Source organism: Rhinichthys klamathensis, unplaced genomic scaffold, assembly GCF_029890125.1.
Source record: "Rhinichthys klamathensis goyatoka isolate OS25496 unplaced genomic scaffold, OSU_Roscu_1.1 h1tg000254l_1, whole genome shotgun sequence".
NCBI classification, from domain to species: Eukaryota; Metazoa; Chordata; class Actinopteri; order Cypriniformes; family Leuciscidae; genus Rhinichthys; species Rhinichthys klamathensis.
In genome coordinates this window covers 4,728,385-4,749,911 of record NW_026606776.1, presented here as the reverse complement: position 1 = coordinate 4,749,911, position 21,527 = coordinate 4,728,385, and the positions used below count along the sequence as shown (strand labels likewise).

General features: G+C 38.4%; 3 protein-coding genes across 8 annotated transcripts; 2 read left to right on the top strand and 1 right to left on the bottom strand.

Moving 5' to 3' along the window:
• Positions 1-124: 124 nt before the first annotated feature.
• ndufs1 (NADH:ubiquinone oxidoreductase core subunit S1) lies at positions 125-10,755 on the bottom strand. The gene is made up of 19 exons (XM_056267050.1): positions 10,628-10,755; positions 9,917-9,999; positions 9,698-9,789; positions 9,502-9,609; positions 9,307-9,383; positions 9,122-9,203; positions 8,863-8,993; positions 8,258-8,443; positions 5,453-5,587; positions 5,244-5,358; positions 4,987-5,132; positions 3,050-3,178; positions 2,822-2,951; positions 2,539-2,699; positions 2,241-2,395; positions 1,050-1,225; positions 794-928; positions 638-710; positions 125-495 (listed from the first exon to the last, which is right to left on the bottom strand). The coding sequence occupies exons 2-19, from the start codon at positions 9,993-9,995 to the stop codon at positions 404-406; spliced, it is 2,202 nt and encodes a 733-aa protein (XP_056123025.1). The 5' UTR covers positions 9,996-9,999; positions 10,628-10,755; the 3' UTR covers positions 125-403.
• A 400-nt stretch (positions 10,756-11,155) lies between these two features.
• Positions 11,156-13,889, top strand: eef1b2 (eukaryotic translation elongation factor 1 beta 2). The gene is made up of 6 exons (XM_056267051.1): positions 11,156-11,313; positions 11,683-11,805; positions 12,001-12,130; positions 12,319-12,382; positions 13,417-13,542; positions 13,695-13,889. The coding sequence occupies exons 1-6, from the start codon at positions 11,234-11,236 to the stop codon at positions 13,847-13,849; spliced, it is 678 nt and encodes a 225-aa protein (XP_056123026.1). The 5' UTR covers positions 11,156-11,233; the 3' UTR covers positions 13,850-13,889.
• Positions 13,890-14,176: 287 nt separating this feature from the next.
• On the top strand, positions 14,177-21,300 carry zdbf2 (zinc finger, DBF-type containing 2). Of its 6 annotated transcripts, none has more exons than XM_056266859.1 (7): positions 14,177-14,378; positions 14,931-15,018; positions 15,331-15,375; positions 17,833-17,866; positions 18,000-18,096; positions 18,362-18,489; positions 18,623-21,300. In XM_056266859.1, exons 3-7 carry the CDS (start codon positions 15,339-15,341, stop codon positions 21,063-21,065), a joined length of 2,739 nt encoding a protein of 912 aa, XP_056122834.1. In that variant the 5' UTR covers positions 14,177-14,378; positions 14,931-15,018; positions 15,331-15,338; the 3' UTR covers positions 21,066-21,300. The 6 variants fall into 6 exon arrangements, with proteins under 6 accessions (XP_056122834.1, XP_056122835.1, XP_056122836.1 ...); XM_056266860.1 differs by having other exon boundaries at positions 14,177-14,510; positions 14,931-15,014; XM_056266861.1 differs by having other exon boundaries at positions 14,177-14,510; positions 15,335-15,375.
• Positions 21,301-21,527: the final 227 nt, after the last annotated feature.

Sequence of the window (21,527 nt, the reverse complement as noted above, 5' to 3'; positions counted from 1 at the left end):
ATTTTAGAAAGCAATTGCTCCTTTCCTTACACTTCCATCCTAGCTTCTAAATGAACAAAATATTGTTCTACTACCCCCTTACTTTAAAGAATTTAGACCAGCAATGTTAATGGCGACAATGGTATATTGGTATAATACATTTTTATTTATTGTAATAAGAGCTTTCCAAAACAAAGCAGACTTCATTTAACTTAATCATGGGAATGAAAACTTTACAACACCCTTCAAAGCCTAAATATGATAATTTCACACATTTTGCTGCTCTGGTGAAGTCTGACTATGTAAGACACAGCATACAAACAGCAAAGTAATGCTAAAATCCAGGTATGTGTTTGTACATGTACTTGACGATGACTACTTTTGTGTGCATTACTATAGATAGATTGGTGTGCCTGAAGGAGTTTTAACAAATTGAAGGCTCATCAACAGCTGCTGCTCCCTCGGTCACAGCCTTCACACACTTGGCCATTGTCTGAGAGGCTCTGCTTATGGGGTCTATAGAGAGTAGAAGACAACCAAAGGCAATGGTAAATGGAAGGATTAAAGACATACACTAGGTTACAGCATTCTATTCAAACATAAAAACGTAAAATAACTCATTAAAACAACATAATATATTTGTTACTCTAGTCTCTACCTGTCATGTAGAAATCCTTCACTGTGAGCTGAGGAGGGACAATAGGAGCCGCAAGCAATGACTGATTCACAGCCTAAGGAGAACAGAAGAACATTATGAACTGTTCAAGTAGTGGAGATTTAAAACAAAAATTGACATGAAAAAAAGAACACAAACCTTTGAAAGCTCATGGGCTTGTTTGAAATAATTGGCTTCCTCTACATCATCATATCTCACCAGGTTAGGAGAGACCTCTTCCAGCCTTCTCCTTACCTCATCCAGTGTGTCATACGGCAGTGTGACTCCTGCCAGCTGAGCAAACAAAAACAAGAATCTGTACTGAACAGTCTACACTTTCTTCTAAAGAATAGCTCAGCAAAGGTATATGAGGAACAGGTTGTACGTTGTTAAAAGTACAGGTTAAGGAGCATACCTCAGAAACGGCACGCAAAATCTTCCAGTCCTCGCGTGCAATACCAGGAGCAGTGACCGCCACTCTAGTCTGCTGGGCACGACCCTCTGTGTTGACGTATGTGCCAGTCTTTTCAGTGTATGCAGCACCAGGCATGATGACATCAGCCATGAGTGCACCTACATCTCCATGGTGACCTGGATAAGCATGTGGTACCATTAAACTTATAAGAATATACGTATAAGAATCTTCTGTATTTGGATGCAAGCCACTTGCTATGAAATTGCGGTATTAAACAAGAGTATAGAGCTGTGGTTTCTCTCCGCTCTCCCTCTCTCTTATCTGCCATCAATCTGAGGTCTGGGAGTCTTAAAGGTTCACCCAAAAATGAAAATTCTGTCATTAATTACTCACCCTCATGTCGTTCCAAACCCGTAAGAATTTCGTTCAACTTCGGAACACAAATGAAGATCTTTTTGATGAAATCTGAGAGCCTTCTGTCCCTCCATTGACAGCTACGCAACTGACACTTTGACGATTAAAGAAATCGTAAAACGAATCCATATGAATTGAGTGGTCTTAAGAAACACGATCACTTCACTTCACGATTCATGTATAAACATTCATCAACTCGCACATCAGTTGTGGTAAACAGAAACTCAAGCATGGTCGCTTGACTTGCGAGAACCAATGAGATTCATTCTCGTGTTTAACGCAGCATGTTTGAGCTTCCGCAAGAACCAATGAGGTTCAGTTGAGCTTCTGTGTATGGTCACTGATCAATGTTGTTTATATGTGAATAAAAGACTAAATTAAATCTGTTCATCATATAAAGCGATCAAGTCTCCTTAGAAAATCTGGACAAAAACCACTCAATTCAAATGGATTAATTTTATGATCTCTTTATGAACTTTTTGTTGTGTAGCGGTCTACGGAGGGACAGAAATCACTCAGATTTCAACAAAAAGATCTTAATTTGTGTTCAGAAGATGAACGAAAGTCTTACAGGTTCGGAACGACATGAGGGGAAATAATTAATGACAGAATTTTCATTTTTGGGTGAACTATCACTTTAACCCTAGGCTGATTTGTTGAATCAGGTGTGTTTGATTAGGAGACAGACATCTAAAATGTGCAGTGCTGAGGGTAATCAAGGACCAGGGTTGGGAATCACTGGTATAGAATACAAAATTTGCAAGAGAGGTTACTGACCCTGGTAGATGATAAAGCTGTCTTTGGGAAGATCTGCTCTGGTGATGCAATCAGCATCGGCTCCCAGGAGAAACAGTACTTTGGGAGGGTTTTTACGGATGGCATCAACCCCAGGCTTGTAACCCAGGTCCAGGGCTGCAACTTGACTGGCCACCCTGAGGTCACACATTTATATGACAAGGTCAGTACTTGTGCCAAGCAAAAGGTCAACATACACAATTCTTTTGTTCACACATAACAATATATGATACTCAAAGAAAGGTCCACATATCCACACACACTTATGGCAGTATCTGACCTGTGCAGCACATTGAGAACCTTCCATCCCTCCTCAACACCGCTGATGGCTCGAGAATTTTGTGCAATTGTGGACACAGCCTTAAAGATGGCTGCCCCATCATCCCTCTGGAGAGCGGAGCTACCCACCACTACAATGGGCTTTTTGGCCTGGGCTAGGACCTGAAATGCAAAACCATACTCCATCAGAAGTTAACTCTTGAATGAGAGAGAACTGATGTCATGCTTCGTAAAAACTTGAATCAAAGTTCCCAGTAAACACCAACATTATTATATAATGTTACCTTGCAGAAAGGGTGTGTTCCATCAGCGATCTCTTGCAGAACTTGTGTGGTTTCACCCAGATGGTTGTAACTGTAGCTTAAGTCCACCTTATGACCAACCATGGCCACCTCGAGCTCATTATGCAACCAACTGAAGAATGGGGATAGAAAGAAAAAGCGGGGTGAAGTGAAATGACACCTGCTCAACTGGTTCCAACTATTGCAAACAAGAGTGTGCAATGGTTTTACCTCTTGCGGACACGTGAATTGAAGAGAGGTGCCTCGTAACGTGGGTTGGTTCCAATCAGAAGCAGAAGGTCACACTCCTCAATGCCAGTGATACGGCTGTTCAAGAGGTAATTGGAGCGCAAGTCGGTTCTAAGGAGCCAAAAGAGCAAAATTTGTTTAAATCTGTAATAGTAAGATTAAAGAGATAGTTCACCAAAAAACTGTCATCAATTAATCACCCGCAATTCCTTACTCGTAAGACTTTTGTTCATCTTCTAAACACTAATGAAGATATTTTTAATGAAACCAGAGAGGTTTCTGTACCTCCACTGAAAGTCCATTACACCAAAATGTAAGCTTCAACAAGGTCATAAAGATATCGTACTCTTTATAAATTGAAGCTCAAACGTTCTTTTTTGACACGCGTAAACTAATGAGGTTTGTTCTCACATGTCAAAAAAAGTATATATGAGCTGCCAGTGACCATATTTGTGTTCATAAATGTGTATTGATGAATGTTTATATGTGACTATAAGCTTAAATTAAATATATTAAAAAATTAAATAAATCTTGCCAAGACCTGGATTAAATAGCTTGATACATATGGATTACTTTCATGTACTTTTTAAAGGTTGAAAGTTTTGGTGGAATGAACTTTCAAAAGGAGGGACAGAAATCTTTCAGACTTTCATTAAAATTAAACGAAAGTCTTATGAGCTTGGAACGACATGAGGGTGAGCAATTGATGACAATTTACATTTTTGGGTGAACTAACTTTTAAGCCAATAAGCACCTTAAATATCAGGACCATTAATAACTCTAAAAACTTTATTTTAATGTACCCTTGTTACAATATAATATACAATAAGTACTGAGTAATAGTTAAAATGTACTTGCTATATAATTAGGTTTAGGGTTACTTGCTTTCCATTATGCATAATTTACTGTTATTACTATAGCAGGTACATGTAAGATGTGTTACAGGGACATTGAAAAATAAAGTGTTACCTAAAACAGTTGCTAAGGTGTTGAAAGATCTAAGGGTTTTCAATAACAACCTGTTTTACTTTAAGAATGCAACCATACATTCATGTTTTATTTTCTTTATTATTTTAAAGATAAAATAATATCAACTTATACAGTTGTCATTGATTTATCATTTATTCATATTCTTGTTATTATTTGATTTACATTATTTATTCATTTTATTATTATTTTATTTTATGTTTTTATATTACTTATTTCCTTGCTCTTGCAATGCTTGCTATTGTCGTTAAATCTTACGATTGTGTGGTTTAAAGGGATGTTTGTCTTCACTAGTAGGAGATAAGAGAATGTCTCCATTTCCAAGGTCAATGTTATGAAGCAATAATTTTCCATTGGTATAATAACACTAGTTGGAATCGTACTGGTTAGACGAAGTCAGAGCATTGAGTAGTGTAACATCTAGATGAAGTCTGAGCTTTGAAACATAGGCAACTAAGATTATTCAATAAACTCTGCTTTTTTTATTATTACTTCGTCTACTGCTTCTTCTCTTCCCTGTCTTTCTTAATCAAACTCTCAGGCTGATAGAAGGCTTTTAATAGAGTCTTGAGGAAAAAGATAAGACATTCTGTTGACAGGTTTTACTGGGTTGCAAACCAGACAAAACGGATATCTCTTGACAAGACATTCTGGATTTGATATTTCTGCATGTTTTTAGCATGTTGAAATATGGTTGCTAGGGTGTTCTGGGTGGCTGCTAAGTGGTTATTTGCACAAGTAAAATCCTTAATGTTAGCAATTTGTTGAAAATTTCTAACCTTTTGGATGACCAATAGTAACAGCGATGTTTGCCGTAACATCACAATTACTATTAGAAAAAAATCTAATAATAATTACATGAAAACAGTGTGAACGAGAAGAGATATTACTAAAATCATGGCAGACATCATTCTTATTGGATAAGGACTCACCCGGAACCAGTCATTGGGAAGACCTCCTCAGTGCAGAGGGTCTCACTGTCCAGTCTATTCAGTAGGTCCTTCAGAGCCACTAGTGCCTCAGCATCTACCATCCCACCAGCAATCGCTCCTACCTCAGAACCTTGAACTCCTTGAAGCTGCAAAACACAAAAATCACAACCAGTGCAATCTACTGTCTGCAAATGACAAAGCACATCATACTAAACAGATACATGTATGATTCTAGTTTATAATTCGCAATCACTCACTGCTCCAGCTACACGTGTAAGAACATCCTCCCAGGTGGTGGCAACCAGCTGTCCACTGGCATCCTTTACCATGGGCTGGGTCAGGCGCTGCCTCTTCAGTCCATCATATGAAAACCTTAGAGAGGGTGGGCCAGAGACAGGACAGTAGACTAACCATGAGTGTGTGTGAATGGAGAAAGAGAGGGGTGTTGTCTTATTTTAACGCTCACCTGGTCTTGTCGGATATCCATTCCTCATTGACATCCTCATTCAAACGGGGAAGAATTCTCATGACCTCACCACCCCTGGTGCTCACCACAATGTTAGAGCCAACAGCATCCAGCACATCAATGGACTCAGTCTTTCTGTAGACACATGAGAACAGCATTTTCATTTTCAAAATTAAGGTGCACACATATTCTAGTAACCCACTATTAAAAGCTCTTAACTCTAAGAGTCATTCGAAGGCTTACATCATCATTATTCATCCAGTGAAAAGCATTTTGAAATCGGACATTGCATTACCATGGAAACTGTACTTAAACCATAGACAGTAAAAGAAATGGACACAACGACCCCATAGACTTCGACGGAGACCATTGAAGTGAATTAGAAGCACTCTCTTCCTGACGGCTGAGCGCACACTGCGCAGGCTCAAACTGAGCTTGAACACGTAGATGTGACGTGAGCAACCTGTCTGACAGTTGTAAGTCTTCTAGTAGCTGTGCCAAGAGGAATCTGAATCATTCCCTTCCGAATCTTGCAGAGACGGAGAGCGTGAGTAGGAGCTGTCCATTATGGGGTTAGATTTCGGCACACATTTTCATGCGCGTGAACTGAGTTTTGCAGAGAAATGTTTGTCTCGCAGATAAGAAAATATTTAGAGCGAATGAAAATCAATTTTGCATTTGAAATAAGCATTTGGATGTGCGCAGACGTTTGCATATGCAAAGTTTCACTTTCTTGCTCCTCTCATACCAGCCCTGAGAGCTCGCTTGCTCAACACAACCCAGCGTTACAATATGCCATAATTCCAGCCAATCAGAGATGAGGCTGCTAAATTCTGATTGGCTGGCTTGACAACAAATCACAATCCTCCCTGCATCACCGACAGCAGAAGAGGAAAATACATGGTGGAAGAGATGTTTTTTTAATGGCTTGAACACTTCAATTTCAGTTCAAATGTCTACTACTCGACGACCACGTAACTAGCTTATTTTTTATCAAAATCAAATCGTACTATTACTGTACATAATGGCATGTCCCAGTGTTTCATACACCTCAAGTGGTAGTTCTAACTTCTTTCTGAACTCCAAGTTATGTAATCAACATTAGTGGAATATGAATAGTCCCCCATAGTCCATGAGCTAGCAGCAGGAGCAACTTTTGGTAAGTATTCTGATTAATTATTTTGCCATTTTGCCTCCACGTCCCCCCGATTGCATGCAAGCTTCTCCTCCTGTCTCTACGGTAATTTCTCTACTGTGCGACAGAGAGTCGCGTGGTTATGATGCAATCGTTAGCCTATTTTTACAAAAACGGCTTCTACGGGGCCATAACGTAAGATACAAGATAATGGAGCCTTTTATACATTGCCGTGTTTCTTTAGAAATAAACAATGGACAAATTGAGTCTTTAAACGCCTCAGATGTAAGGTTATTAGCTGTCAAAGTGACGCCAAAATGAATGGGAGTCAATGGAATGCTAACAGCAGGTGATGGCTTGTTAGCCAATAGATGCCCCCATAGAAGGTACGCTTTCCGGATGCTGGATTACCCCCTTGACTTAAACTCCTTTTAGCAGGCTCCTCCCCCCTAGTGGGCAGTGTCAGGTTTCATATTACAAATTTACTGCACTATTTTATAATCAAAACTTGACAAAACACATATTGTTGGAAAGGTCTAAGACTAAAGGTTCTGTATTTGGTGATTGATTATCTTGTGATAGAAGTGTATTTCAATGGAAAAATTCAATGGAATGTGGGTGACACCCAATGGCTATTATTGGTACAGCGCCTAAACAAAATCTCATTGGAACATTTTTGTAGCCTGATGTCGTCATACTCAGATTCTAGTCAGAATATGAGTCTGATACTGCTCCATTGGGCAGTGATTATGGAGTGTGTTTCAACCGAACCAGGAAAGAAAATGCCTCTGCACTCAATTGGATAGACCTACAACTAATCAGAGCAAAGGAGTAAGTGACGTATGTTGAATGCCGTAGGAAGGACGGCAAAAACATCTTTCCGATCAACAAATGCCTTGATCGTGTCTCTGTTCCTCTTTTAAAATGAACGCGCTGTCGACATCTTCTATAACAGACGCGATGGCTGAATCTACACATCTCAATTCTCCAGCGGCAGCCACCTTTGTTGTAAACGAATTCAACCCAAGTGCTCTCTGGTGACGTGGATGATTACGTTACTGTTGATCATCTGTCCATCATCGTATAAAGCCCGCTCTGACAATTTGATTGGTTCGAACAGCTCTGGTTCGAGCATAGTTGCTCCACAACGGATCAACTCCAGACCGAAATTTCCCGACCTCAAATGTTGTGGGCGGGGCTAAGTTCGGCCGGCATCCAGGCTAACATTTTTGTGATATCAACTTCAAATTTGGAACACAACTTGGTTAGACATAAAAATAAAATACAAACAAAGTAAAAATAATTTTGCATTAAAGTCCCCCTGTAATGAAAATAAAGTTTTTAATGTTGTTTATGTGGTGTTTTTAATATGGTTTAAGACAAACCATGTGCAAATTCAAGTCAACACCATTGCTGAGTATTTTCTCCTTAAAACTGTAGTGAACCAAAGCTGTGAACTGTGGTCTCAAAAACACGGTTTGAAATATATAACATTCTATAACATTTTTACATAATCAATTTTGAAGAGGTTTCACTTCAGCAATAATCTGCTAATCTATGCAATAATTTATGTTAGGCAGTTAAGGGATTATAAGGCAGCATAAAAAAACCAACTCAAATATAGGAATGAAAGTGCACACATGAGAGCAAACTCTCTCTCAGGATCGTACCTGGTCTCCCAGGGTCGTGAAGTGAAGGCGTAAGGTTTGGAGGTCAGCGCTCCAACAGGACACAAGTCAATCACATTACCAGATAATTCAGACATGAACATTTTCTCTACGTAGGTACCAATCTGCATGGTGTTACCGCGTCCAGTAGTTCCCAGGTCCTCCACACCAGCAACCTCACTGGCAAAACTGTAGTTACACAAAAATATATATATATTTGTAGAAAGAGACATTTATTTAGGATTGAAACACTCTGTCTGACTCTGAAGGTAATAGGCATGAGAACAAAACAAAGTAATCTAATTAGTAATGCTTTGTACCATATCCCACTCACTATGTGTTATAGCGGTCAGAGTAGCATTACATAAAAAAAATGTTAAAATATCAATCAAACCTAAAAGTGTATTTATAAGTGATCTAATAATAAATGTTATTAAATTACAATATATATTAAATTAATAAATCAGTTTTTTTTTATGGCAACTAAAATATTTAAATTTCTGATGGTATATTAACTACTAATTGATTTGGTCCCTTATTGTCGAGCCCTGCACAACATACATTTTGTGCATTTATGTAGCTTGTATAATAATAGATCTCCAACCCACCGAACACAACGTGTGCAATGTATACAGCGGGTCATGATAGTTTTGATGAGAGGTCCGATGTTCTTATCTTCCACTGCTCTTTTGTCTTCTGTAAAACGGCTTCTGTCAGCACCAAACATCATCGATTGGTCCTATATATCCAGCACAACATCAAGATGATCATAAAAAATGTATCAGGGATTCTTTTTTCCATTCTTGAGTGGATACTCAAGTTGACAGTCCGGTTCTCTCAAATTGCAGTAAACAATGTTTTTCTTACCTGCAAATCACATTCTCCTCCCTGATCACAGATTGGACAGTCAAGAGGGTGGTTGGAAAGCAGGAACTCCATGACTCCCTCTCTATCATAAGCACAATAAGAAAAAAATGAATAAATAAATATTATATGTGATGATGACAACTCCCTGGAGTAATATTTGTAAATCAAGAAACTACTTCTCAAACCTGGCTTTTCGTGTTTTCTCGGAGTTGGTCAATATGTTCCACCCTTTCATGACAGGCATTGCACATGCTGCAACAGGCTGTTGATAAAGAACAGACGGAAAAAACATGCTTAAAGTAAGACTCGTCATGTATTTTGATAATAAACGATAATGTGTAATGATGTCATAATCTTAATGGTTTCAATGGTGCATGTACCTTTGGCGCTCTCTCGATTTCCACCAGACACATGCGGCAGTTACCGGCCACTGACAGACGATCATGATAGCAGAAGCGAGGAATCTGCACACCAACTTTCTCACAAGCCTAAACACAGTTGGCATGTCAACATACAACATGGAATGTACAATCTTTGCATAGAATTATTAAAAGGAAATGGTCTCTGCATCATTACCTGTAGTACAGTAGTCCCTGGCTCCACCATGATAGGCTTTCCATCTACAAACACTTCAACCATATTGCTTGAGGCCCGGATTGATGTCCACACTGTCGCAAAAACAAGCTAGTGTGAGAAAATGACTGGCAAACCAGTTGCAAAGAAGTTGCTCAGCATTCTTAAAAATGGGCATCACACATTGAAAGATAAAAAAAAAGAATGCATAGAGCAAATTACCATTGTTAGTGGTGGCAATGGAGCCCTTGGAATGGGCCGCCCCAGCCAAAGCCCGACTTACTGCTGGCAAACGCAACATGTCGCTGTAAAAGAAAATGGCAAGTGATTAGAAGCACACGTAATATGTTGATCCCCACTATTGCAATGCATAGTATCTAGGTTAACAATGGATAAATATGCCTGCCACAGTACTTTGTAACACAAGGAAATTACAAAGAAATAGCCACAATATTTCTTTATAATCAGATCTTAAGTGTGCAAATAACAGTATTATTTAATAAATTCCTTATACGGTACATTCAATTCTCTGCAGCGTGCAGACAATAAGTTATATGGCAAAGATTACAAAACCCCAGATTTTATAACAGCAACATAGCATGTTTGTATCCTTACAAAGACATAAAGATTTATAAAAGAACCATTTAATATATCCATGTAAAGGCAAAGAATATCATATATCTATATCTCACTGTAAAGGCAAAGTAGATTAAAACTTAAAATTGCTGTTGACATTTCCATTCTACACACACTAGTTACGTTAGCAGGCTAACACTCAGATGCGCAGTGGCTTCAAGGACAGGGGAGAACGTTACTGTAAATTACCCATGTTTCGCATGCGTTTATAAAGCCAGCAGTTATTCACAAAGCAAATGTCAAGACAAAACGCTGTTTACACTCTAATCTAGACTAAATGCAATATTTAATTCTTACCTTGACGCTATTTGGCCTTCTAGACCAGAACAGCGCTACTGTTGTAGGTTCAGTTGTGAGTGAGTGACTCGGGTGATTACAGAGGAGATGACGGAAATAGCCGATTCACATCGATCATTGAAACATGATAAAAAACATTTAATTGGGTCAGATTATTCTATAATATAGAACATTCATGCGTGTATGTATGTAATAATACATTAATATATTAAATTCATTTTTAAAATAATAAAGCCAACGTTTTGTGTTGAACTTTTACATTTATACGTCGTCATTTCCGCTCATAAAAGCGGTCGTTTCCTTCTCTCCTTCACGTTAAAAGTTAACCAGTCAACACGGTTTTCGGTACTTGTTGTATCTGTGAAAAACAGGATATGCTTATCTTGCTATCTTTATTATCTATAAAAGTTACGTTTTGCATACCTAGCGCAAATGACTGTCAAAGATGTCTTATTTTTTATATTTTTTATAAAATGTGTCAGCGTGGGAGGAGTCATGGCGTCAGACGTATAAAGACCATCTCGCGTTCTTCTCTCGTTCCTTCGCTCTTCCTCCAAGCTCAGGGCTCAACGTCTGTACACGAGGTCTCACCGGTAACTTCCAACAATGGGCTTTGGTGATCTCAAAACACCCGCTGGACTCAAAGTTCTGAATGAGTTTCTGGCAGACAAAAGTTATATCGAGGGGTAAGCTCTTTTGACAGTATTTATGTCTCCTTAGTTGCCCTGTAACAACTCATGTCTATACTTTTTTTCCATATGCTGTAATACTATAATCATTTCTGATTGCCGTGATAAACGTCAAAGGCAGAAGTCATTCATTTCTTTGATATGACTAATATAGACATGTATGATCGTTCTAGGATCTGTATTTGCAGTAGTACCCTTCCCCCTCCCTCAAGATTTTGTGAGGTGCCATATTTTCTTTGCTGTACTGTTGATCCATGCATAAACATTTTGCAATCAGTTCCATTCATAAACCTCTCTAATTGCTTAAAAATGAAAAACACCAATATCTCTACACATTTGATTGCTCAATACACATTTTCTTGGCAGGTATGTGCCCTCTCAGGCTGATATTGCAGTGTTTGATGCCCTGTCTGGTGCCCCTTCAGCTGACCTCTGCCACGCTCTGCGGTGGTACAACCACATCAAGTCTTACCAGAAGGAGAAGGGCAGGTAATATGATGCTTGATTGTTATATTTAATGTTTTGCAGGTACTTCCCCCAATATATGATGATTATTCTATCACCATCTTTCGGCTGAGTGACTGATGTACAATCCTTCAAACTCTGATTTGGCTGGGAGATATAAGACTGTCACAAGGGCTCTCGTGCAGTTACATGGATTCACTCTCCTCTTCTTGCCTTCAGCCTTCCAGGTGTGAAGAAGCCTCTCGGTCAGTACGGCCCTGCTGGTGTGCAGGACACGACGGCAGCAGCGCCTGCAGCGGCAGATGAAGACGACGATGACATCGATCTGTTTGGTTCTGATGAGGAAGAGGTAAGTACAGTAGCAGAACTGATGGTGTGTTTTGATCAAACTAACTGGTCACATGATGATTTTCTCACCATCTTTCGGCTGATGTAGTGATGGACAACTTTTGTTTCTGAAAGCCAGTTAGTAGAAAAATGTCCAGGCAGTTGCTCTGTTAGTTGAGCACACCAGATTATGAATCTATTTCCTTGCAGGATGAGGAATCCAAAAAAATCAAGGAGGAGAGGCTTGCAGCATACAACGCAAAGAAGGCAAAAAGTATGTATTTGTTGTCTTTTAAATATACACTAATGGTCAAAAGGTTAGAATATTTTTTTAAAAAAAAATAAGTCTCTTATGCTCACCAAGACTGTTTAATCAAAAATACAGTTAAAACAGGAATATTGTGAAATATAAAAATTTTAAAGTAACTTTTCTATCTGAATATATTTTAAAATGTAATTTATTCCTGTGATGGCAAAGCTGAATTTTCAGCATCATTACTCCAGTCTTCAGTCACACATGATCTTTTAAAAATCATTCTAAAATGCTGATTTGTTGCTCTATTATAATTCTTCATTATTATTGGTGATCAATTATTAAAATGTTAATTTTATCAATAAATTATCAATGTTTTAAACTGTTTTTGCTGCTTAATATTTTTGTGTAAACCATAACTTTTTTTTCAGGGTTCTTTGAATAAAAGGCAGAAAGAACAGCATTTATTTAAAATAGAAAACTGTTGTAACGTTAGGAGTCTTTGCTGTCACTTTTGATCAATTTAATGCATAACACCTTGCTTATGTGTTAGTTTTTTTATTAAAATTTTTTAACTTTTGAATGTTTGTGAAATTAAGCAGCAAAAACTGTTTTAAACATTGTTTCTTGAGCACCAAATCAGCATATAATGATTTCTGAGGAATCATGTGACCCCAAAAAGACTGCCATCACAGGAATAAATTACAATTTAAAATCTATTGGGAAAAGAAGTTGTTTTTAATTGTAATATTATGAATTATTACTGGTTTTACTGTATTTTTTTTTTTTTTTTAAATAAATGCAGCCTGGGTGAACATCAGCTACTACTTTTCAAAAACATGATTTATGTATATGTGTAATTATACTAAACTTTTGACCGATAGTGTACATATAGCAACATTGACTAGTTTAATGATGATTTCACATCACCATCTTTCGACTGAATCTTGTGATTGATACTCTTTTTAACCTGACATTCACTAGTCGTTAAATTGTGATGGTTGGATTCCTTTGTTTTCTTTCTGATTGACACTGTCTTTTTAATGTCTGAGCAGAGCCTGCCCTTATCGCCAAGTCTTCCATCCTGTTGGATGTCAAGCCCTGGGATGATGAAACCGACATGGCCAAGCTTGAGGAGTGTGTACGCAGCATTCAGATGGACGGTTTACTCTGGGGACAATGTAAGTCAATCTATTTGCAATTACTGTTAATTAAAACTGATTAAATGTTATGCCTACCCCAAGAACTTTTCTTTTTTTTTCTCGAGCCATTAGTTAGTTGTCCAAATTTTGTATTTTAATACACTAATTGTTACTTGACTTCTCCTGTACAGCTAAACTGTTGCCTGTCGGCTATGGCATCAAGAAGCTGCAGATTGCCTGTGTCGTGGAGGATGATAAAGTTGGAACAGACCAGCTGGAGGAACTGATCACAGCCTTTGAGGACTATGTGCAGTCAATGGATGTGGCAGCCTTCAACAAGATCTAAAAGCACGAAGCATTAATCCAATAAAAGCACTTAAAATGCAGCTTTGTTTCTTGATATTTTTTTATTTGAATTTAAAGTTACTTTGTTTTCTAAATGAACATTTTAAATATTTGCCAAATGCTTAGTATTAACGTGCTGTTTTTAAGACCATGTATTTGAAGTTAATCCAGTCATTTTTAGAATCAAATGCTGTGCAACTTCTAATATGTTGCAGCCAATTGTAACGAAAAATTATGTCATTCATTTGACTTTACGTGACGTGTATTGCCAGGTTTAGCATGGCCATGAGAACTCTTTTGCAAAACTGCGCAGTTGGCAATATTTCTAATGTTACCATCAATGAATGCAATCTGAATTTTCTATAAATGTTATTTGGCAGCGTTGAATTTAAAGCTCCATTGATTAAATTCCGTCTCAGACTTCTACTAGTGGGCGGATTCCCGCGCTTTAATCTTACGTCACTCCACGAGCAGACCTGCGCTAAATACGGATACCGATGGGATCTAAGTGGAATAACATCCATAATCAGGTGACAGCATGCTGAGGACTGCAGCCTAATCAAGTTGATATATTTTTAGATCATTTTTAAGTGGATATTTACCATGTCACGGTCCTGTTGTCACCCTCCACGTTGTCGTGCTAAGTGTCAATAGCTTGCTAGGTGAGTTAGCTTAGCAGGCTAGTTCAAACTGCAGTTTGTGTGATCCTAAACAGTGTTTGTATCCTGATACAGTGTTTAAAATTCAAGCGTTTTCAAATACATTAAGTGAAAGTGGGTTTCTGTGGTAACGTTAATTCTGGGACGCGCTGTTAGTGTTTAAATGGCCGTGTTTGTGTTTGCAGGCCGGCACATGTACACACGACGAGTAGTAAAAGCTGAACACGGTAAAGAAAAAAAACTTTTCAAATTGCGAGAAGTTGATTTGTGTTTTTAACTATTAACTTTTTAAAGATACAAACCGTATTTTGTTGTTTTAAATACAATATATATTCTATATCAACCATAATAATAAGCAAGTGCATTTACAAGAGGCCTTTTAAGTGTCTTTCTAATTCTGGTTAATGTATTCTATATCTTTAGATTCTACTGCTAACTTACTACACGTGGCTGTGCATAAACGCGGTGATGTGACACGGAAACATTAATAGGCATCCTCTCCTCCATGTAGGTGAGTAACGTTATAAGTTACACACTTATTTAGTAGTTCTGTTCATAAGGATATTTTACTGTCTAGCTTAAATCTAAGTGTATTTATATAAAATGCTCAATAACGTAGAATACTTAAGTAATTGTTGGCAGTGAAATGTTTTCTGCAATGTCCAATGCAAAAAAAAGTGACAAATTAAGCGCATTTGCAAGAGGAAATTGCGTATATAACATGTAAACATGTGAAATGGTTTTTTGAATATCTGTACAGTGTGCAGTACAGTAATAAACCATGCAAGCAACTTTCTCTCTGTGTTTGTGTGATTGTTTAAAGACAGTACCATGCCCTTGGAGGAAGGACCACAGTCCTCTGCTAAAAGTAAGGTTCTCTAATCTCAAACTATTGAATTTCAGATTTATTTATTTATTTAAATCATTGAGCACCAGAGAGCCAGTGGGACTAATAATAATAGCAACTAAATAATAATACAATGAATACTTAATAATTAATAGTTAACTTTTTTTTAAAGAACTTTTAAAAGGGAAAAGAAAAAAACAGTTATGTTGGGTTTCTCACACCTGGCACCAAAAAGTGTATAGTGTTATGGTCACATGCCATCTAAGGTGAGAGTGTCCGATATTATCCTTTAATTGTGGGGCACCAACCACAAATTTCACCTTAACAGTAAAGAACAATAAAAGATTGTTGAACAAATAAAAGTCATTCATCATTTAATGAATCGACAGCCTGTTTATTCATCTTCAACATGTTAAACAATACTTTTGTTGGGAACTATATGTAGATTTCACCTTGATAAAAGTGTTATTTTTGAAGAGAGACTAGAGTAGGGAAATTTGCAAGAGGTAGGTCATTTACGGCATTACAACCAGCAATAGTATTTAATAATAGGTGTTGTGTAATATTTAGGGATATTGTATATTGTCTAAAGAAAATAAACATATCGATGTTTTCTTTCATTGGCTTTCAGGTTTTACCAATTATAATAAGTCTTGAATGACTATGACTGCCATGCACTATAATGCTGATATAATGCATTTTTAATGAATGAAAATAAAATGAATACTTTAATTATAAATATTGTATTATACTTTTGTTTAATGAATAAATAAATAAAATAATGATGTGTTCATTCTATGGCTTCCAGGTTTTAAAAAATGAATTAGACCTGCATTGTAATGATTTATGACTGCTGCGTATGCCTTATAATGATAATGCTTTTTAATAAAAGAAGGTAAACAAAATGTAACATTTTTAATTAAAAATGGCTTTCTATGGCTTCCAGATTTCAACAATTAATAATGTAAAAGTGTCTTCAACTGTATAAATTAAATATAGATTCATTTTTATTAAAGTTACAAAACTAATTCAGTCAAGAGTTGTAAGTGATTTCTTTGTCCTTTATTGTTTGATTAACATTAAAAACAGCAGCAGATTTATTAAGCTGCTGTCCCTTTAAGACCGAATGCACGAATCAAATAAACTGTTACACATGCATTTTATTTCTCAACTGTTTACGCTCACTTTAGGGCTGCACAATTAATCGAAAGCTGATGCTGCTCCATCTGAAAGCCAGAGGGTGCTCTCTCACGCAGACACTCTAAATATGCCCCTCCCCTCCGCATACTATCGATGTAGCTGAATAAACAGAAGATTGAAATGCTTTGATTTATTTATTAAATGTTGTCTTTTGTTGGACTAGAGGTTCATAAATGCTTCTCATGTCTGGAAAGACGTTTGACGCGTGTTGTTTTTTTCAAATGCACGTTATAAGCGACTCAAACTTCAACTTCATAGACTTCCTTCTCTGATATATCCATTCTGCTCTCTGTTTGCTCTGTTGTTGGTGTTTCTTTGTCACAAGCACCGATCCTGGTATCAGTATAGGTGCATCCCTATTTATTAGGTTCCATGTAAACACAGCGGCTTCATGTGTGCATGTCACTCAGACAGCGTTCAGAAACCATCTTTCAGACAGCATGCATATAGCAAAATAAGTTCTCTTTCGCTGCTAGTTGTGTTTTAACAGTTTAAAACCACTGGTTTTTAAACCGCAATGCTTAAAAACTATGCAAACGATAAGCTTTCGTGAAAACACAGCACAGAAGCGTCACATGAGCATAACCACAATAGAGATGATAATCCATAATCACTACCAGCTGACAAATTTCTACCAGGTAGTCGCGCCTAACGGTATACCGCCCACCACTAGTCCGGATCGAAACATTAGGGATTGGTCTCAAGATGGGTGAGGGCCAGAAACTTCACATGGACTAGGGGTCTTTTTCTTGCCCTTGAAGAGGTGTCTGTCAGTTGTCCTAACATCCTTGTCTGATAGTGTTGGACATTTTTTTGTGCTAGTCCACCAAGAGCCAATTCAAATGTAGCCAACCTTTCTCTACTGTTGCAGCCAAAGAGGGGCCTCGCCATAAAACTGGGCCCTGGAATGTGCTGTTCACTACACTTGGTGGAATCTAGCCAAATTAGATGCCAACACGGACAGGTTGTGAGACATGTCCTTATATTTAAATATGATGAACAACACTACAAAAGAAAATAAAATAATACACAGACTACAATAAATATTGAGAATGAACATTAATAATGAGTAATTGTTGTCTTAAGTTACCTAATAAATAGTAATAAGTTTAAATGTTTTATTTTAAGGGCATTTTTCTTAACTTTTATAAGATAAATTGATTTGGTCCTGTGTTAAGTCATTACTGATGTCCAATGTAACATCCGGCTTCTGAAGCAAAACTAGTTGAGAACCACTGATTCAGAGAATGCATGTAAACAAAATTTCATGTGTTGTAGATGCAGAGAGGTGTCCAGCTGCTATGTCCGGCAGGTGAGTTGTCTGAAAATAAATTCAACATTTGCACCAACACACTAGCCATTCCATTTTGGATTCTCAGTAGTAATTAAATTGCAAATTTAAGCAAATATTATTTATCAAAATCTATTTTTTACCCCATCTGAAGGACTAGTAGAGGAGAACAGCCTGTTGCTGGTCCTTCTGGCTCCCAAAGACAAGGTTACTGCAGCTGCTGTCAAGTTCTGTACAATAGTGTGGAACAGGTGCGTAACTCTGGCATCCATCATTCCTCCCCCTTTAATTACTGTTTTGTTCAATGTATTTGTTAAGCTTGGATTAGTAGTTCTATTTAAACAAATCAATGGCTAATAAGAACTATAAATATATTGCGTTATAGTACATGTTAGTTGATCTCGTGACTTCCGTATTCTAATATCATGCTTTTATGATATTCAGACATCTTTATAATTATTAATATTATGAGTTATTAGGGCTTTATTGTAAACAATTTATTGTTGTATTCTGCAGCATATCTTGAGTGCCCAACATAGAGAAGTGGTACGAGCTGCTAGAACAAATGTATCTTCTGGAAGTTTATTAGAGAGATTCCTCCAGGATGTGCTCCAGCATCATCCTCATCACTACAGCGATACAAGGTATGCTATGTTTTAATATATTAGATTTCTTATTTAGCCTTGTTGACATGTTACCGATATATTACATACATATTTGTGAATTGAAAAAAAAAAAAGTTCAGTCACTGCTTTTGACACTTCTTTTTCTCTGTAGGCCTACCCATGCTGATCTACCTTCCCTAACCACCCCACTTGTCCCAAAGGAGGTGCTCTCAGAGGTGTACTGTGGATCAGATGATAATGGAGTCTCTGTTGGGACACGAGAGGAGATGCCTACCTCTGATGAAGAGTCGTGCCAAATGCTGCGAATTGCAGCCTCAATTCCAGCAGTGACTACTGACATCACTGCAACTACACACATACAAACTGATTCCCAAATAGGAAAAATGGTGCCTGAACCACCTCCCCCTGAAAAGTATTCCCCCACACAGGGTTTTTTGCACAGGACTAGTGGCAGCTCTGCCAATGAAAAACCACATACATCCCAATTGACACTACTTGTTCAGAGAGAAAGCTCACAAACACACTCTGGACATCCCTGTGCTTCAAAGCAGCCACCAGTCGCCAAGGCTGGAGCTGTTGAACACAGGAAAGCACACAAGAAAACCAATAGGGATAATGAGGGGAGCGACTCCATTACAGTATCCCATGCACCACCAGTTGCAAAGAGCATTACCTCGAAGGACCAGCCTGCAACCTTTCAACCAGTGGCTGAGTCGTCCACAGTGTGGATTTCAGGACTGCCACCTTGGAAAGGCCTTCATAGGGAACAGACATTCAGTCATCTATCTGACCAGATTCGAGATGTGATAGAGGAGGTTATTGAAAAATACTGTTATGGCTACAGTCTCAAAGTCGACCAGCAAGAGGATGATGGCAGCTTCCTTCTGAGTCCTCAGTCTATGAGTGAATCTGAAGGCAGTGAAGAATGGGACAATGCAGTACAGGTGGCTTTGGGAAAGGCAAAGGGTGAAGAAAAGAATTTAGCCGAATTACTGGAAGTGCATATAAACCTTGAAGACCAAGGATACCAGACTCAGCTGGACACAGCTCTAAACTGTGTGGGAACACCTGAGGAAACCAAGGAGAGTGCTGCTGAGAAGGTGTTTCCCGATCTTCCCCACATACCACAGTCTTTTGTTGGAAAAACGTGGACACAGGTGATGTTTGAAGATGACATGAAGATAGACTCTATAGTTCAAGAATTCCAACAAGGCGAATTCCGTTGCTATTTTGACAGTGAATCCTTGGCTATGTTTGGAAAACACAGTAAGAAAAGGAGAAAGAACAAGAACCAGGCCAAAAAAGATAAAGCGGATACTGCTGGATGTGAGCCTACAGACATCTTGCCGCTTTTGGAACACAACGAAGAAGACCCCAAACATTCAGCTGTTTTTTTGAGGAAAACGAGGCAAAAAGTTTACAGACTAGCATCACGTTGCCAGGTGGTAAAGGTAAGCCATGGTACACAGACCATCCCTCTTAGCTACCCTGTGGTGCGACCGAAATCAACACAAGAAACATTCCCCTCAACACACAGTGAAGAGCCCCAGCAATGCCCTAGCCCCGAAAGGACCCCTGACATGAAGACCAGACTCTGTGCATTAAAGCTTCCTGCTTCTTACTGCAAACTAATGAGTCCTCTACAGCCTAAAACTGTGGTCTATGTGCTTTCTTCCCCAGATGGGGGTCAAGGAATCTCCAAGCCCACTCCTATTAAGAAAGCAGGGAGGAAGCGAAAGTCATGTGATAGTGATGTTGGACCAAAGTACAAGTACAAAAAGACACCTCTTAAGTTCTACGACCCTTTGACCAATAGGATCTTGAAGAGTCCACCAAAAGGCATGTCTTTACCCTCTAATTCCAAATCTCTTTCACATGTCCGGCAGCTGTTCCGTAGCCTTAGTCCGGATATTAATAAGGAGAGGCAGGGCCTGGAGCAGGGGCAATCATCAGGAGGATCTCGAAAGGGTCGTGGTAGGAGAAGCATGGCTGATCTATGTACCTCCACCTCAGACTCTATTCTGGAGAGCGGTGGCCCCTCAGAACCTGGTTCTTCTTTGTCTAGCAGCCGAAAAGCCTTATTCACCCGCTCCTCTATCTCAAGTAGCAGTTGTTTCCTCCTTGGACACCTCACTCCATCAGCCCATGTGGATGATTCTTCCAAAGCACTTGCTCACTCTTGTGCAAGCAGTTCCTACAAGGTTGGAGGACTGGAACAAGAGGAACACCGACAACAAACACCAGTTGACCAAACACCAATCAGACGTAGCTTACGGAGGGCTGGACCTTTGACTCCAGCCAAGAGACCATCGGGACCCCCTTATAGGACTAAGAGGAAGTCAACTAAACCACAGCGCAAAGGAAAATCACAAAGCAATCTCCGGCAAACTGTTAGCTCCCATATATCTGCAGAATGTAGGACATCTCCCAGAAACAAGAACCCTGTTAGGGCCACACTTAGATCATCGGATTCCTCTAAACTGGCGATTCAGCCGGTTATTACAGCCTCTTCTAAACAAATAAATACAATGCTCAGTGCCAGTCAGCAGAAGAGAGTGAGGGGGAGGACCGCCACTGTAAATATAGCAGACTGAACGTTATCAGATACCAGCCATGAGCATAAGCTGTCATCTGTTCTTCAAATGCTGTATAGTTTTGCACAGTTGAATTTCAGCTGACTGTTTCTAGTTGAAGTTCATTTTTGTCTGTATATTTTTGTTTATTTGTCATATGCATTTCTTAACTTGTAATGAGTATTTTTTTAAGTTTCTAATGGGTATTTTCACAAAGGTTGATATTAATGGTTGTAAATTAAATTTATAATTAATATTTTTGTCTTTCATAAGTATATTAGCATTTTTTTTCTCTTTGGGTTTTGGCACTATATCAAATTGTCTTTAAAATACAAAATAACAAATGCAAAAACTGCTTAAGTCAACGATACGCATCCTACACAAGGCGAATGTGCTCTTTTGAAATCAGCCATTCATTCTCTCTCACAAACAATCAATACAAGTGCCTTTATGGGCCTTTTAAACTCTGCCCTTTAAAAAAGT

Bases quoted from the DNA above. Each gene is read 5' to 3' on its own strand.
- zdbf2 (XM_056266859.1), top strand. From the start codon at position 15,339: ATGCCCTTGGAGGAAGGACCACAGTCCTCTGCTAAAA. The intron at 15,376-17,832 runs GTAAGGTTCTCT...CATGTGTTGTAG, and splicing joins ACCACAGTCCTCTGCTAAAA to ATGCAGAGAGGTGTCCAGCT. The intron at 17,867-17,999 runs GTGAGTTGTCTG...CCCCATCTGAAG, and splicing joins CCAGCTGCTATGTCCGGCAG to GACTAGTAGAGGAGAACAGC.
- eef1b2 (XM_056267051.1), top strand. From the start codon at position 11,234: ATGGGCTTTGGTGATCTCAAAACACCCGCTGGACTCAAAGTTCTGAAT. The intron at 12,131-12,318 runs GTAAGTACAGTA...ATTTCCTTGCAG, and splicing joins TTGGTTCTGATGAGGAAGAG to GATGAGGAATCCAAAAAAAT. The intron at 13,543-13,694 runs GTAAGTCAATCT...TCTCCTGTACAG, and splicing joins CGGTTTACTCTGGGGACAAT to CTAAACTGTTGCCTGTCGGC.
- ndufs1 (XM_056267050.1), bottom strand. From the start codon at position 9,995: ATGTTGCGTTTGCCAGCAGTAAGTCGGGCTTTGGCTGGGGCGGCCCAT. The intron at 9,790-9,916 runs GTAATTTGCTCT...TTTTTGCGACAG, and splicing joins CATTGCCACCACTAACAATG to TGTGGACATCAATCCGGGCC. The intron at 1,226-2,240 runs GTCAGTAACCTC...ATGCTTATCCAG, and splicing joins CAGCTTTATCATCTACCAGG to GTCACCATGGAGATGTAGGT.